The 17240-nt window shown below is 37.3% G+C and overlaps 1 protein-coding gene across 1 annotated transcript in view; it reads left to right on the top strand.

Annotated features, from left to right (window-relative positions):
* ERO1B (endoplasmic reticulum oxidoreductase 1 beta) overlaps positions 1-17240 on the top strand; it is a 60766-nt gene that overhangs the window by 19309 nt on the left and 24217 nt on the right. Inside the window, exons 3-6 of the mRNA XM_069484567.1 lie at positions 6634-6717; positions 8037-8078; positions 9659-9741; positions 14251-14324. Of these exons, the coding sequence (XP_069340668.1) occupies positions 6634-6717; positions 8037-8078; positions 9659-9741; positions 14251-14324 (283 nt within the window). The remainder of the gene's footprint in view (positions 1-6633; positions 6718-8036; positions 8079-9658; positions 9742-14250; positions 14325-17240) is intronic.

The raw sequence follows: 17240 nt of genomic DNA, 5'->3' as shown, positions 1-17240 counted from the left end.
TGGATAGAATGTTCTGTAAATATCTGTTAGGTCCATTTGGTCTAAAGTGTAGTTCAAGTCCAATGTTTCCTCATCGGTTTTTCTGTCTAGATGATCTCACGTTGACAGGGAGGTATTGACGTCTCCTACTATTACTGTATTGCGGTCTTACCTCTCCTTTCAAATCTATTCATATTTCCTTTATATATTAATATTTAGGTGCTACGAAGTTGGTTACATATATATTTGTAGTTTTTGTAACTTCTAAATGAGTTGACCCCTTTATCATTAAAAAATGATCTTTTTTGTCTCTTTTTGCATTTTTTGCCTAAAAGTCTACTTTGTCTGATGTAAGTGCAGCTACCCCTGCTCTTTTTTAGTTTCCATTTACGTGGAATATCTTTCCATCCCTTCCCTTTCAGTCTATGTGTGTACTTAGAGGTGAAGCTGGTCTCTTGTAGGTAACGTATAGTTAGGTCTTGTTTTTTAATCCATTTAGCCACCTGATGTCTTTTGATTAGAGAATTTAATCCATTTACATTTAAAGTAATTATTGATTGGTAAGGACTCACTCTTGCCATTTTAATTGTTTACTCCCCTCCCCCTGCAATTTTGTTTTGATGACATGTTTTGTATCTTTTATAGTTTATGTCCCTTTACAAATTATTGTAGTTATAGTTGTTTTTAATAATTTTGTCTTTTAAACTTTCATACTAGAGATATAATTGACATTTACACTACCATTACAGTACTAGTAGTGTTCTGAGTTTGACTATATACTTGCTTTTACTAGTGAGTTTTACATTTTCACGTTCTAGTTAGCAACCTTTTCCTTAAGCTTGAACGATTCATTTTAGTATTTCTTGTAAGGCAAGTCTAGTGATAAATTTCCTCAGCATGTTTGTCTGAGAAAGTTTTTATTTCCCCTTCATTTTTGAAGGACAGAATGGCTGGCATATAGTATTCCTGTTTGACAGTTTTTTTCTTTCAGATTTTTGAATATATCATCCCATTCCTTTCTGGCTGTGGGATTGAAAAATCCACCTATAGTCTAAGGGAGGCCCCTTGTATTATGTAACAAGTCACTTTTCCCTTGCAGCTTTCAATATTATCTTTTTGTCGTTAACTTTTGAAAATTGGAGTGAGTCTGGTATCAGTCTGTTTGTATTCATTCTATTAGTTTTCCCTTGAGTTTCCTGGATCTGGATTTTTGTTTCCTTCCCCAAACTTGGGAAGTTTCTGCCATTATTTCTTTTAATATGTTTCTTTGCCCCTTTCTTTCTCTCTTCTCCTTCTGGTACTCCGGTAATAAATAAATACGTGCATTATTCCATTTGATGGCATCCTATATGTTCTTCACTCTTTTTTTTTTTTTTTTTGCTCCTCAAGATGATTTCCAGGGACCTGTCTTCAAGTTTGCTAAGCCTTTCTTCTGCCCTGTCTTCAAGTTTGCTAAGCCTTTCTTCCGCTTGATCTAATCTGCTCTTGAACCCCTCTACTGAATTTTTGAGTTCAGTTATTGTTTCTTCAGTTCAATGATTTCTGTTTGGTACTGTTTAATATTTTCTGTCTCTTCGTTGAAGTTCTCAGTTTGTTCCTGCATAGCCCTCTTTACCTCAGTGAGAATCTCTTCATGACTGTCCATTGGATTACCCTGGCAGGTAAATCACATATCCCCAGTTCATTAGGGTTGGCTTCTGGAGATTTATCTTGTTCTTTTCTTTGGGGAACTTGTTTTGTCATTTTCCTCAACTTTCTGTTTCTGCACATTAAAGAACCACCTTCCCTAGTCTTGTTAGACTAGTCTTGTGTAGGAGATGTTTCTCTCCAATCAGCTTGGTCAGGATTCTAGGTGCCTTTAAACTCTTTGTGCTTGTCTAACTTACTGTCTTTGTTCTTATTGGCCCCTAAGAAATTAGAGTGTCAAGTCATGCTATTGCCTTGAGAGAGGCAGGATAGAAGCCAGTCCCTTGGGTTGCAACTAGAGAGATTGGAGTGATACCTGTGTATTCTAGTTTCTTCTTTCCTTGCAGAGAAGCTGAGAGCCAGAGTTTATCTCCCATTTGTTCTGCCCTACACCAGGGAGAAGTCTGAGGCAGATACCTGTACTCTGGATTTGACTTCTGACTTTTAACCTGGGGGAGATAGCTGCTGAACATCTGTAAGTTTAAAAGTTACCTTTTTGTTCTCTGTGCTCTAGGAGACTCAGGAGTGCAGAGCTCCATCAGTTCCCAGAGGTAGCTGATTTGGAAACCAGTCCCTTGGGTGAAGGCTCTACAAGTTGGGGTGCTTGATGTGTTCAAAAACAATTTCCAGGCCGGGCGCGGTGGCTCACGCCTGTAATCCTAGCACTCTGGGAGGCCGAGGTGGGCGGATCGTTTGAGCTCAGGAGTTCGAGACCAGCCTGAGCAAGAGCGAGACCCCATCTCTACTAAAAATAGAAAGAAATTATATGGACAGCTAAGAAATATATATAGAAAAAATTAGCCGGGCATGGTGGTGCATGCCTGTAGTCCCAGCTACTCGGGAGGCTGAGACAGGAGGATCGCTTGAGCTCAGGAGTTTGAGGTTGCTGTGAGCTAGGCTGACGCCACGGCACTCACTCTAGTCTGGGCAACAGAGTGAGACTCTGTCTCAAAAAAAAAAAAAAAAAAAAAAAAAAAAAAAAAAAACAATTTCCAGGAAGAATCTGCAGATCTGTATTTATTGCTGGAGCCCGCAGGGAAGAAGGCATGGGGAGTACCCACTCTGCTATTCAGCCAAGCAGAAGTCTCACCCATTTCTAGCAGGGGAAGACTTCTGGTCTGGAGTTGTCACTGCAGCAAGGCAGGAGGAAGGCACAGGGAGTGCCCACTATCCCTTTTAGGCATGGAGAGGTCCCCACTTCCTTCCAGTGAGAGATTGTAGGAATTTATCTAGAGCAAGCTAAGGAAGAAGGCGTGGGGAGAGTAGTCCCTTCTGTTCTTGCTAGCAGAGGACCCTGGCCTCTTTCCAGGGAGAGGCTTCAAAGCTGGGATTATTGCTGGAACAAGCCAGGCAAGGAGGTACAAGGAGTGCCCACTCTCTTGTTCAAGCAAGAAGTCTCAGATGCTCCTTGCTGGGGGAGTCTTCTGGTCTAAAGTTACACTGAAGCCAGGGAAGAAGTCACGGGGCGTGCCCCCTACCCTTTCTGATTGTGGAGTTCTCCCTGCCTTCTTCAAATGACAGATGCAGAAATTTATCTCAAGAGCTAGCCAGGGAAGAAAGCGTGGGAATGCCATCCCTGCTGTTCTTGCTGGCAGAGGCCGCCAGTGTCTTTCCATGGAGAGAGTGCATGGCTGGGATTATCGCTGGAGCAAGCCAGGGGAAGAGGCGTGTGGAGTGCTGTCCCTCCCCTTCAGGCTGGAGTAGATTTATTCTTTATTGCTTCATAGGCTCCCAGGTAATGGCTTGTGAGAGACAGGGAGCTGTAACAAGCCTGTGGCTAAACCCTTTCCAGGGAGAAGGTGGGAGCTGGGCTAATCCCGGAGGCCACAGCTACTGGGAGTGCTTGCATGGTTCAGAATCCCCTTTGTTCTTATTCTTAAGGGAAATTCTCTGATTCCGATGTCCTGTCCCTGCCCTTCCTCAAGCACCATGATTTAAGAGCCAATAAATCCCCAGCAGGGACCGTAAAAGTTCAGCACTAATATGTGTGGTATAATCCTCTCACCCCTTGGGAAGAAGCTGGGAGTTGGTGTTTCCTTCCCAATAATAAGGCCATCATAAGGCCCTGTACTTAGGGTGGGATTGGTGTGAATGTATCTGCACTTTTTTTTTTTTTTTTTAAGAGACAAGGTCTCACTGTCATCCAGGCTGGAGTACAGTGGCATGATCATAGATCACTGCAGCCTCAAACTCTTGAGCTTGAACGATCCTCCTGCCTCAGTCTCCCCAGTAGCTAGGACTACAGACACACACCACCATGCCTAGCTAATTTAAAAAAATTTTTTTTTGGCCGGGCGCGGTGGCTCACGCCTGTAATCCTAGCACTCTGGGAGGCCGAGGTGGGCGGATTGTTTGAGCTCAGGAGTTCGAGACCAGCCTGAGCAAGAGCGAGACCCCACCTCTACTAAAAATAGAAAGAAATTATATGGACAGCTAAATATATATATAGAAAAAATTAGCCGGGCATGGTGGCGCATGCCTGTAGTCCCAGCTACTCGGGAGGCTGAGACAGGAGGATCGGTTGAGCTCAGGAGTTTGAGGTTGCTGTGAGCTAGGCTGACGCCACGGCACTCACTCTAGCCTGGGCAACAGAGTGAGACTCTGTCTCAAAAAAAAAAATTAAAAAAAATAAAAAAATAAAAAAAAAATAAAAAAATTTTTTTTTGTAGACACAGGGTCTTGCTCTGTTGCCCCCAGGCTGGTTTCAAACTCCTGGCCACAAGCAATCCTCCCGCCTTGGCCTCCCAAAGTGCTGGGATTACACATTTGAGCCACTGCACCCAGCCTTTCTCCTCTTTTTCTACCAGTTTTGATGTGGATATTTTCTCAGATATTGAGTGTGTAGGAGTCTTTCAATTGGATTCTGCCTTTCTCTTGGAGAGAATTGATCCTCGTGTAGGTGTTTCCTTGGTGTGGCTGTAGGAGGAGGGATAGTTATAAGCCTATTCTGCCACGTTGCTGACATCACTCTGCATTCTGAGTATTTTCTGAAGATAGAACTGACCAGATTTTCAGAGGTGTTGTATGTGGGGTGAGAAAAAGAGGCGTCAAGGATAATTCCAAGATTTTGTCACTAGGAACTAGAATAATGGAGTTGCTATTTGCTAAGATGGTGAGAATTACTAGAAGGAGCACAGCTTTGGAAATACTTAATTTGAGGTGCCTTTAAATGCCCCATGGAAATGTCTAGGAGACAGTTGGATATACAGGTCACATGTTTAAGGGAGGTATCCAGGCTGAGAACTTGTAGTCCCCAAACGTGCCATGCTGTTTTAAGCTTCTTTGTCTTTGAATATCCTGCCCCCTCTGTCTAGAAATCTTTCTCTAAAACACTTCTAGTCATATACATTTTACTTATTACCAAAGTCAGAGCTGATACCCTCTCTGTGTTGCCAATCTCTCTACCTACTTTTGCTTCTTCCTCTGTAATGTAGATATTGTTTACTTCACATAACACATACTTATTGAGGTGTCTGTGTCCTGGGCACTGTTCTAGGCCCTGGGGATTCTGGCAAAATTCCAGTCCTTACAATGGGGAGGGTGCAGACAATAAGTAAGTAAATGATATTCATGTAGTGATAAGTACCATAAAAAGAATATAAAACAGTATGTTGGGGTAGAGATTGCATACTGAGCACTACTTTAGAGAGCCTGGTCAGAAGGTTCTCTCTGCTGAGGTGGTACATGAGAGAGACCTGGATGAGATGGAGTGAGCTGTCAGAAGGTCTGGAGGAACAACAGGACGAGCAAAGAGAACAGCCAGTGTAACGGCCTTGACACACAGGGAGCGTGGTGTGCTCCCAGCAGGAAGGCCAGCGTGGCTGGAGGAGCGTGAGAGAGGAGGTCAGAGAGATGGGCAAGAGGCCAGGCTGTGAAGGGCCTTGTGGAGTTTGGATTTACTCTAACAGCAATGGGAAGCCACAGGAAGGTTTTGAGCAGGGATTGATGTGATCTGATTTGTTTTAAGGAGATAATTGTGGTTGCTGTGTTAGGAATAGACAGTAGAGACAGTTGCAGTAGTTCAGGCAAGAGGTAAGTGGTGACAATGGAGGGTGGTGAGAAGTGGACAATGAATTGTTTGAGGAGGAATAAGAAAAAGGAAGAAACAGAATAAAACCCAGATTTTTGGTATGGGTAATCCATCTGCAACTCCTATTGAACTCCCATAATGTTTAGAATATGAAATTCCATTTTACCTTGGTTAAAATGTCCCACATGATCTGTCCCTTGCCTACCTATGCCCTCATTCCTTGCCACCCTCCCCTTTCTGTACTAAACATCAGCCAGACTGGTGTTTTTCAGTTCCCAGAACTGTCCAAGCTCTTTCTAAATGCACACTTCCTCCAACCTTCATCCATCCTAAAATATTACCTCTTCAGAGGCCTCCATCCACCAGCCTAACTATTACAGAACTGGACTTTTCTTTGTAGTACTTAGCACACTTGTAAGTAAGCATACAAATATTGAATTTGTACAAATATTGAATTCTACTTCCTCCAATAGATTGTAAATTCTGGGAGGCAGGGAGGGAGCTCTTTTTCTGCCTCTTTATTCCCATAGAGAATTCCCCTAGCACAGTGCCTGACACCTAGTGGATGCTCAGTATGTACTTGTTATGTGAATGGATACATGAGAGAACACGGATTAATAAGGTAATATTAGGGGGTTGGAAGACATTAAAGTAGTTCTAAAATGCTTTCCAGTGTTCTTCAGATGAGCAGTGAGCTTAAACTTTCTTTTTTCAAGTGTCAGAGGACTAACAGCCATTTATTTTAAAAATTAATATTACATTTGGGTGTCTAAAAAGCTGCAGTCATCTTAAATTCTGAACTGTGTAGGTGCCACAAGGATAGGAAACTTTTCCTTCTTATTTACCACTATGTCACTGGTGCTCTGTACAGCGACACTCTGAAAGCATTCTATAATTATAATACGTGTTTGCTAACATAATTTATTCTTTCCTTCAAGGTTAATCTGAAGCGACCATGCCCTTTCTGGGCAGAAGATGGCCACTGTTCAATAAAAGACTGTCATGTGGAGCCCTGTCCAGAGGTATAAATAATTAAAAATAAAAGGGAAAAGCTTGCTTTCTCTTATACTTTCAGATAAGCATAACCTCTTTTATTTTAGGTTAATGTCAGTGGATTTGGACATGTCAACAAATTCATATGCTCTTAGCCCTCCCCTTTATAACCAGATTCTTGAGGACTCTATACTTGCCATCAAAATGGGTTTGAAGACACTTGTATCCAGTAATATTGGTGATTGGATGTGGAAAGATAGTCTGATTCTAAAAAGAAAGAAAAATAAGAGGCCTGGATCTACACTGGACTTTTATTTCATGCTTTAGTGAATCTGCATCTTGTTTCATAGGCAAAAAAAAAAAAAAACCCAAAAGCTAATGGACCTAAACTTGAAATTCAGAGTGGGAATTAGAGTGAGTAAAGTGGGTAAATGTCAGGCTTGGAATTAGATTTGTTACATTTACATTTTAAAAAAGAATGTGCCTATTACCAAGATAATGCTACATTTTAGACTTTGATTTTTGACATCTGGATAATTAACTATATTCTTCTCAATAGTAATTTGTTGTAAGCTATGTTTTCATTTCACTTCTTTTCTTACCTAATCTGTTTGTCTAGTTTTCTGTCCTTAAAAATAGGAAACAACATCTGGACCAGTGTCCCTCCTAAAGGGAAAATTTTAAAAATTTATTATCTTGATTTTCCTTTAAGAGTCAAAATATATATATTTTTTAAAAGTTATATTTGATAAATCAGTTGTAATAATTCAGATTTGTTTATTAAACCCTAGCAGTAATTATTGCTTTTATGGAAAAGAACATCAGACCTATGCACAGTTCTTTCTTTGGTAAACCCTAGGTTAATCATAAGGGCCAAAAATTTGACTCTTGCCTTCTAGTAATCTAAAATTTTCTAAATTTTAAATGTCATCTGAGAGCCCAAATTAAAATTATGCATAATATTTTTCAAATAATTTTGAACTTTTAAAAGCTTTCTTTTCTGTGGTAAGAAAGTTTATGGAAAAAGTGATTGTCAGTTTTTCTAATGTAAAAATTATTATAAACTATAAAGAAATATTACATGGAGAGTTATTAGAGCTGATTTTGGCTCTCTGACTTTGTATATGTCATTCAGTTTTCTATACTTTGATTTACAAGTCTGTATATTGGGATAACTCTTTACTTTTACCTCATGAGATAGTGTGAAAATGGAATTTGAATGGATGTGTATATGTTCCTCCTAGAATAAAATACTCAGTGAATTAGAGCAGTGCATTACCCATTTGTGAAGAAATCTCAAAAATAAAGATCATTTTTAAAATTATTATTATTTTTTTGTTCCTTTAAGAGTAAAATTCCAGTTGGAATAAAAGCCGGGCATTCTAATAAGGTGAGTCCCTTTCCTTCCTTGACTATTTCTGCTTCACATAGTGAAACTTACCATTTACTGATTGACAGTGGTTGTGATGGAGAACCATAATACAGTTGGTTAGTTGGGAATGGAGACATTTTGCCTCAGAATTCCAAATCCCTGATGCTTGCATCAAACAGAGATCATATATTCCTAAGCTTCTTTTGAAATTACTTCAGTTCTGTTTTTGGAATCTCTAGAACTATTAAAATGTAACTACAGTGTCAGATCACCTACTCAACAGGTGTTTTATCATGTAGGTATTTTTAGTCTTCTGTTTCAGTTAGTCAGCCTGGCAGAGGCAGGATTATATTATACAGAGAAAATAATTATCGACATATTTTTGAGCTGAGTACTTTCAAATGGTATTAAAATTCTCCTTTTTTTTAATGATTGCCCTTTTCCTCTTGTGAGCATGCCATAATTTATTTTGCTATTCATATATTTTAGATAACTGTTTACTTTTAGTTTTTCACTATTGTATTTAATATTATACATATGTAGTAAAGATCATCGTACCCTCTCTCTGCCTCCTTCTTGTGCATCCATCCTCTCTCCGTTTTCTTCTTGCTTGCTCTCATGTGTAGTCTTCTGTTTGTATTTACTGTCTCATATTTACTTTTGTTTCAGATCTGTAATAAATAAATTAAACTGTATAAAGGCAGTTGAAACCCCCTGAACTCCTTCCCAGTCCCATTCTACTTCCTCCCTCCCCAGAGTCAACCATTGTTCTGAAGTATCCTTCTGTGGTTTTATACTCTTATTGCATGTGTACCTACAGGTAATACACTGCATGTGTATCCACAAGTAATACATGGATTATTTTGTGTAAAATCTTTTAAATTGTTAAATAACATTTTGTATTCAGGTTAAAAAAATTTTTAGTTTGTGTTTTTACTCATTCTTAAGCTTTTGAGATTTTTTTTTCTCTGTTGCTATATGTGGATTTTGTTCATTCATCTTAATAGCTACATAGTATACACAGATTAGCCGCTCCTCTATCAATGAGCATTTCAGTTATTTCCAGTTTTTTTTATTTTAGACAGTGAGGCACTAGTAGTTTTGTTCTTTGTCTCAATGTGCACACATGTACACATGTAAGAGTTTCTCTAGGTCTATAATTAAAAGTAGGATTGCTGGAGCATAGGGTGTGCCTATCTCAACATTACAAATATAATACCAAATAAGGTGGTTGTACCTTCCTTTTAAATTGTTGCCGTGGGATATGGTCTCACTGGTAGGACTGCTAGTTTAAGGGTTTTTGTATTTTTACAGCTCTAGGTATATTTTGTCAAATTTCTTTCCCAAGAGGGTTTTTTCAGTTTATATTATCACCAACACATCAATGCTACTTTTTAAACTTTAATGTGTTGGCTTACTTAGTTGGTGGAAATTTGTACATCATTTTCATTTGTATTTCTTACATAGGATAGGGATTTTTATAATAGAATGTACCTATATTTAGTGTTTCATCATTGACAAATTGATTGTTCTGCTGGAGGAGGCTGAAATAAAAAGAAAGGTAATAATTATTACTAAACTTAAAAACTTCCTTGCAGTACTTGAAAGTGACAAACAATACGAAAGAATTAGAAGACTGTGAGCAAGCTAATAAACTGGGAGCAATTAACAGCACATTAAGGCAAGTTTTATTTTAGTAGTATTAAGAAAATATTCTCTGGTTTATTTAAATCAATAATCTTCTATTTTTCTTGTGATTTTGCTAAAACATTTTTGGTGACCATTAAAGTTTCAACTAATAAATTTTTAAAAGGAAGAAAAATTCCACATAGCTTGCCTCTTCTTGGCTGATTTGTCCTTAAATTTCTAGAATATGTCATTAGTAGCAAATCTACTAAAAAGTAGAAATTCAGAAGAATGGACCCTAGCAGGACCATAGATCCATTCTTCCTGATTATCATGGGAAATGGGGCTTGAACCTCTAAGTCTTTTATAAGTAGTAATGCAATATATATGTTACATTGTGAATGATAAAAGTTGCTGTTAGCATAACTGTTAAGTTTCATGTATCTTTTATTCTGTTAACTTTTCCTTATTTGCTTTGAGCAGAAACTTGCTTATGAAGGCCAACACAACTAATTTATAAATGGTCTCAGATTATGCAGTATATAATAACTGGACATAATCTATAGCTAGGAATGGAATATTGCAGAAATTCTTTTTAATTTCTGTTTAGATTTGTATTTTTATGTACTGTAATTGTTAATGAGTCATAATAAAGTTAGCAGTCTTATTTATTGAAGAAAATTATAGTAAAGAAAAGTAAAAGAGATAATATAGTAAACACCCACATATCCTCTATTTCAAATGAATAAGTGCTAGCATTTTCTACCATTTCTACCAAGAAACAACCAACATCACAGATAAATTTAAAATCCCTTATGTTCTATTCCCTAATCTTGTTTTCTTTTCTTTGTCCTTAGAAGTAACTACTATCATGAATTGGTGTGTAACCAGTCTATGTTTTTGGTTTCATCACGTATATATTCATATGTATAAATAACATACAGTTTTATTTTGTGTATTTGGTTTTATTTTTCCTTTATATAAATGATATAATACTGTATTTAACATTCTGCTATGTTTTTTCATTGTACATAATTGCTTTTTAGATCTATCCATGTTGAAATATATGGAGATTGTCTCATTCTTTTAACTGATGAATAGTTTTCATTATATAAATATATAATATTTTATTTATCGATTCTATCAATGGACATTTAGGCTATTTCCAATTTTTTACTTTTCAAACATGCTACCTTGAGCATTCCTGAATGTGTTGTTTGTTGTGCACTAGAAGTAAAATTGCTGAATTTTAGGATTGTCCTTTTGCAACTATTCTTGACATTGCCTAAGAGCACTCCAGAGTACTTGATGTGAATGTGCACTGACTCCAGTGCTGACAGAGCTTGTTTTGTTCTCCACATCCTTGCCAAAAGGTGATCATGTTTGGTGAGTGTGAAGTAGTATCTCATTTTTGTTTAATTTATACTTCGTGATTATGAGTGAGCATTTTTTATCTGTTTATTGGACATTTGAGTTTCTTATTCATTCAACAAATGAATACCTACAATGTGCCAAGCACTGTTCTAGGGTACTAGGAATACAGTAGTGTACATGATAAAATTTCTGCCCTCATATAGCTTAATCCTCATTGGAGGAGATAACACAATAAACAAGTAAGATACATGAGTAAAAGTAAAATGATGATGAGTGCTAGAGAAAAAAATAAAGCAGGGAAAAAGAAAGGAGAGGGCTAAGAGTGAGGAGGGTAGCACTGTTTTAACCTGGGTGGTCAGGGAGGACCTAAGTGATAATAGGACATTTGGGCCCATTACTGAAGAAGGTGAAGGTGTGAGTCATAATATGGCTGCCTGGGCGCTGGGTATTCCAGGTATACACAAGTGTTAGTTAAAAGGCCCTGTGGCAGGATCATGCCTAGACTATTTGAGGAACCACACAAGAAGGCCAGTGTAACTGGAGTACAGTGATCAAGGGCAAAGTAGTAGAAGACAAGGTCCAAAGATGCTGGGGATGGGGACAGGGGGTGAGTGGTGGGTGGAGATCTTGTAGAGCCCTGCAGGATATTATAATGAAAACTGCTTTTCAACTGAGTGGAATGCAAAGTCATTGGAGGATTTTAAGCAGGGGCCTGTGATAAGGGAGCCTGATGTTCTATTGTGGAAGACTGGTTATGTGACTATGGTAACACGATTAAGACACAGTGATCAGACCAGGGTGAGAGCAGTAGACATGATGAGAAGTGGTCGGGTTCTGGACATACTTTGAAGATTGAGCTGATGGGATTTGCCGAAGGATTGGATATGGGGTATGAAAAAGATGAGCTTTATGGATAACTATAAGATTTGAAACTATAAAAATGGAGTTGCCATTTTACTGAACTGTGGACATCTGCAGGAGGAGCAAGCATGATGGAAAATTATAGTTCAGCTCTGACTTGCTAAGTTTAAGCTGCCTGTGAGACATCCAGCTGGAGATATTAAGTAGGCAGTTGGATATCTAAGTCTCAATTGGGGGATAGGTCCTGGAGACAGTCAATATATGGTAATTAGTAGCCGTTAACCTGAATGAGATCACCAAAGAGAGAGTGTAAACAGAGAAATGATCTAGGGACTAGGCTTAAGTCATTAACAAGGTTTTGAGGTAAACTGCCTGTTCATATCCCCTGTCATTGTTTCTCCACTGGGAGGTTGGGATTTTTAAATTATTAATATTATTGATTTTTAACCATCCTTTATATAATCTGGTGATAATCTTTTGTTGGCTATTTGGGTTGTTAGGGCTTGTCTTTTAATTTTGCTCATAGTTTTTTTGTCGAACAGAAATTATTAATTTTTCAAACTTTTAAATTTAAATATATTAATACATACAGTAAAATATAAAAATCTTAAGTGTAAAGGTTAATTTAATGTTACAAAGTAAACTCAACTCTGTAGCCACCATCCAGAGCAATATCCTTGCTACCCAAAGATTACCATGTGAAATTTCCTAGTCACCGTCACCTTCCAAAGTTAACACTTAATATACTTTTTTGGTGTATGGTATTCTATAGTAAGAATGTGCTATGTTTCCATCCTACTGTTGATAGCTGGATGTTTTACACTTTGGTGCCATTTCAGAAATACTTCATTGAATACATGTATGCATGTCTATGGAGAATATATATCTAGGAGTAGAATTATTACACACACTACCAAATGGTTTTCCAAAATTTCTACCAAATTATATGGCAACTAGCAGTGTATGAGAGTTCCTTGTTCCAGACTTCTCCAACAACTGGTACTGTAATTTTTAAACAGCTTTATATTAAGGTAATAATGACATAAAATTCACTGCACATATGCAAAGTGCACAATTTGATATTTCAACATACGTGCACATCTACAAAACATCACGGTTAAGACGGTTATCATCTCTATCACTCCCAGAAGGTTTCTCATGCCCCTTGGTAATCTCTCCGTCCAGTCTCCTCTCACTGCCTGTTTCCCAGTTTGAAGACTGCTCCTTTAACCCCACAGCACCATCTTGACAGGAAGCCCTGGGTTAAGCCCAAGAAATTCTTAATGTAAATATTAGGTCATTAAGTATGAAATGTCCGATTTCCTTAAGTACTACGTTTGACAGTTGATATGGCCTCTTATATTTCAACTGAGTCAACTGATAGAAATTTTTCCATTAACTTTTACTGTTTAAGTTAGTTACATATTCCCATTGGGAAAAAATTCCAAAGAAAATTGAATTGGGAAGATGCATTGATGAAGTTGATGTAGAGCAGCACCCAGCCTTATACACTTCTTCATAGTGCTTATGTTATATAGCAGTGTTTCAAATACCAAATACATTCTTAACTGTGACAGGCCTGGATTTAGGAATTACCTGATTTGTACTTGGCACACAAGCCGTTTTTTGTATCTTGTTTTTTCCTTTTGTGTAATAAATAAAGGTAGGAAAATGATGCTTCCCTGATAGATGCTGCCATCATATGCCAAGACAGAGAAGGCCTGAATGTAGGTTGAAGTGCATGTAGATCAAAGTTTATTTGAATGAATGTTGTTGTTTCTTATCAGTTATTCAAGTTAGAAATCTCGATCAAAGATGTTGTTAAACGTGAGGTGTAGGATGTAAGTGGCATTGGTGCAACCAGTGGATACCACATTGGATGGGAGACAATAGAAATGCAGTTCTCGGTATTTGGGGTCCTGTAAGTGTAGGAGCAATTTAAAGAATTCCAGAAGTAAATTTAATTCCTACTTCAAAAAGAAATATAAACATTATTACAACTTCTAAGTCAATTGAAAAGGCCAGCTTGATTTTTGTGTTACATATTATATGTATTTGTAAATTTCTGGTGAAAATAATTATTATTGGACTAGGGCTAATAATAATTTTAGTGTAGTTAAGGAATATAAATCATTCATGGAAGTTAATATATGCTTTTCATATAACTTGTTTTTATCGTTCTTTCATGTAATCACTAATAACGGAATTTGTGATACCATCTAATAAAGCAGTGACCTCAGATTATCTATTTTAATTACACTAGAATACAATGTTAAAAGTTTCAGCTCCAAATTTAATCATTTTTCTTTTTTATTCCTCCTTCCCATAGTAATCAAAGCAAAGAAGCTTTCATTGACTGGGCAAGATATGATGATTCACAGGATCACTTTTGTGAACTTGATGGTAATAAAATCAAACTATTATAATTAAATTATTTTAACTTCAACCCTTTTATAAGACATTTAAATCAATGAATATAATCTGAGTTAATAGCTTTAATACTCGGTTTTGCTGAGCAGGTTTTATTCTTCATAATGGCATTTATTGAGAGCCTGTGTCCCAGGCCCTGTGTTAGGTGCCTTAAATACATTGTTTCTAATCTTTGCCAGCTACCTTAATAGGTGTGTATTATTTTCATATGTGAGAAAACTGAGTCTCTAAAAGACTAACTTGCCCAAGATTACACAAGACCTTCTATTGAAGCTACTTAGTTATAGGTCTGTGAACATATTATAAAAATGTTTACACTGGGATTTGCTGTAGGTCTTAACAAGTTCATGTGAAGATGCCTTCCGATACCGGAGAGAACTCTTTTTTTTTTTTTTTTTTTTTGGAGACAGAGTCTCGCTTTGTTGCCCAGGCTAGAGTGAGTGCCGTGGTGTCAGCCTAGCTCACAGCAACCTCAAACTCCTGGACTTAAGCGATCCTACTGCCTCAGCCTCCCGAGTAGCTGGGACTACAGGCATGCGCCACCATGCCCGGCTAATTTTTTGTATGTATATATATATTTTAGTTGTCCATATAATTTCTTTCTATTTTTAGTAGAGACGGGGTCTCACTCTTGCTCAGGCTGGTCTTGAACTCCTGACCTTGAGCGATCCACCCGCCTCGGCCTCCCAGAGTGCTAGGATTACAGGCGTGAGCCACCACGCCCGGCCGAGAGAACTCTTAATTCTACTTCCCCACAGCCGCCTTTCCAAGAGTCCTCTGGAATGGTACAAAGACTGGACACTTTGTGCCAGAGTAAAGACAACTTCTCTTAACAGAAGATAATTGCAGTGACTCAGAATTTTTGTCTATAGGATAATATTCCCAGAGATTGTGCTGAGTAGGCTGAAATCATTCATTTGGCCTCTCTTTACTTGGTATTGCATTTTTGGTGGTGGAAAAAACAATGTGGGATTCAAGCATGCCTCGTTGGAAACAGATAGCAGTTCTTCTGAAGTCTTCACGTATCTAGAGTGAGCATACTGCTTTCTAAAGGTTTAAAAAATGATTCACAGGTAGAATTGTGCTATTAATCTAGACTATAATGGAATAAGTTATAGTGAGCTTCTACTATAATATGGTAAATTGAGAAGAATGTCAGAAGATGGAAGGTTATCATGGTTTATATGGTTTTAGCAAGGAAATTTTTAAGAAATCTGAGCAAGAATATACTACTGGGCAATTAATGATATAACCACCTTATGATACTTAGAATTGCCAAAGGTTTTATCAAAGCAAGCCATTGTACCTCTGCTTACTCCTTCATTTGCTCTTTGGTTTTCATTCCAGTTATATTTGAGTACTTAACGCTCATAATCACTTCTTTCCAATTTCTCATTATATACCTCTTTTATTAAAGTAAAAAAATTCATACTGCTTATTTAACAGGTTTTTAGATTAGTAAGTCATTTCTGTAATATTTTACTGCGATAGTAAATAGGTATTTAATAAAAAATCCTCAATTGCAGAGATTGTTATAAATAAAATTATGTGCTATATAACTATAAATAGGGTTAACTATTTTTTAAAACATTAGTTTCTTAAATTGTAAAAATGAGAGTGATGTCATATAAAAGTTTATATAAAATCATCCTTTAAGTTTTTAGAATTATATTTAAAATAATCAGTAATTTTTCTCTTTAAGGTAATTCTTACACACATAAAACCATGGTACTTACTAATTGGATTACCACTACTCTTCTTAGTTCCATTGATTTATACCTGTAATATTTTTTTTTTTTATCACTGTCAGGGTAGCTGTAGAGTCATTGTTTAGTTATTCCTGTCATCTAAATTCAGTAGATTTAAAAAAAATTTAAAGAATATCCACCCCAGTGCATTAGGGAATATATCTGTATACCCCTGCTCCTTACTGTTTTGTTGTTGGTATTGTCTTTATTTGAATGAAAGATGATCCCTATAGAATAATTTAGCTGTTTGATATCCTTTAAGGTAAGCTGCCTTCCTCACTCTACCCTACTTTTGTTACTGTCTTTATGCATGGCTTGCTTCTTCCTTTGGTGCATATTTTTACTCAAATGTCACATCAGAGAAGCCTGCTTTCATCTTCCTGTATAAAATAGTAACCACTATCACTGTCTGTCCCTTTGCACGGTATGTGTCCACCCTCCCCCCCCATCTCCTGCACTCCCCCTTCAGCACTAACAGCTGCCTGACAACAGTGTGTGGTATATTAGTTTATTGGTTTGTTGTCTGTCTTCTCCAAGTAGATTGTGAGCTACTTGAGGGCAAAGTAGTATCTGTTTGTATCCTTACTGTATCCCTAGTGCCTAAACAGTGCCTGGACAATGGTAGGTATTTAATTAATATTTGCTGAATGAAGTAGTTGGTTCATAAATAGCCAAAACAGTGTGATAGATTTTTACTTTTATTTTGTCCCTTAAAACATGTTCATTAATAATTTAAAATGTTTAAAACAGCAATTTCTAAATTTGTGTATCAAAATTACTTGAGAGCTTTTTTATAAACTGTAGATTCTCCTCAACTGTGTAAATCATGTTTTAACAGTATTAGTGGCAATTTGGGATAGGGTTAGTGATGGAGGGCTATATGTTAAATCCTGAGTCCATAATATTAATATACTTTTTATCTGTGACCATAAGCAAAAAGCATGCATACTAAGTTGGCCCATGTTACCATTATGTTTTAAGGGATGTACAGGGTGAGGAGGCAGGGAGGAATGTGTAGCATCCTGGAAAATGTGGTGTGACCTCATAACCCTAATATTAGGACTGTGAAAAGAAAATTTGGTTGGGAAAAATGGTATACTTGAGGAGGAAAATTAATTTAGTTCAACTTGATGAATTCCCA

This window comes from Eulemur rufifrons, chromosome 11 (assembly GCF_041146395.1).
Source record: "Eulemur rufifrons isolate Redbay chromosome 11, OSU_ERuf_1, whole genome shotgun sequence".
Lineage (NCBI taxonomy): Eukaryota > Metazoa > Chordata > Mammalia > Primates > Lemuridae > Eulemur > Eulemur rufifrons.
This window is presented reverse-complemented; position numbering and strand designations above follow the sequence as displayed.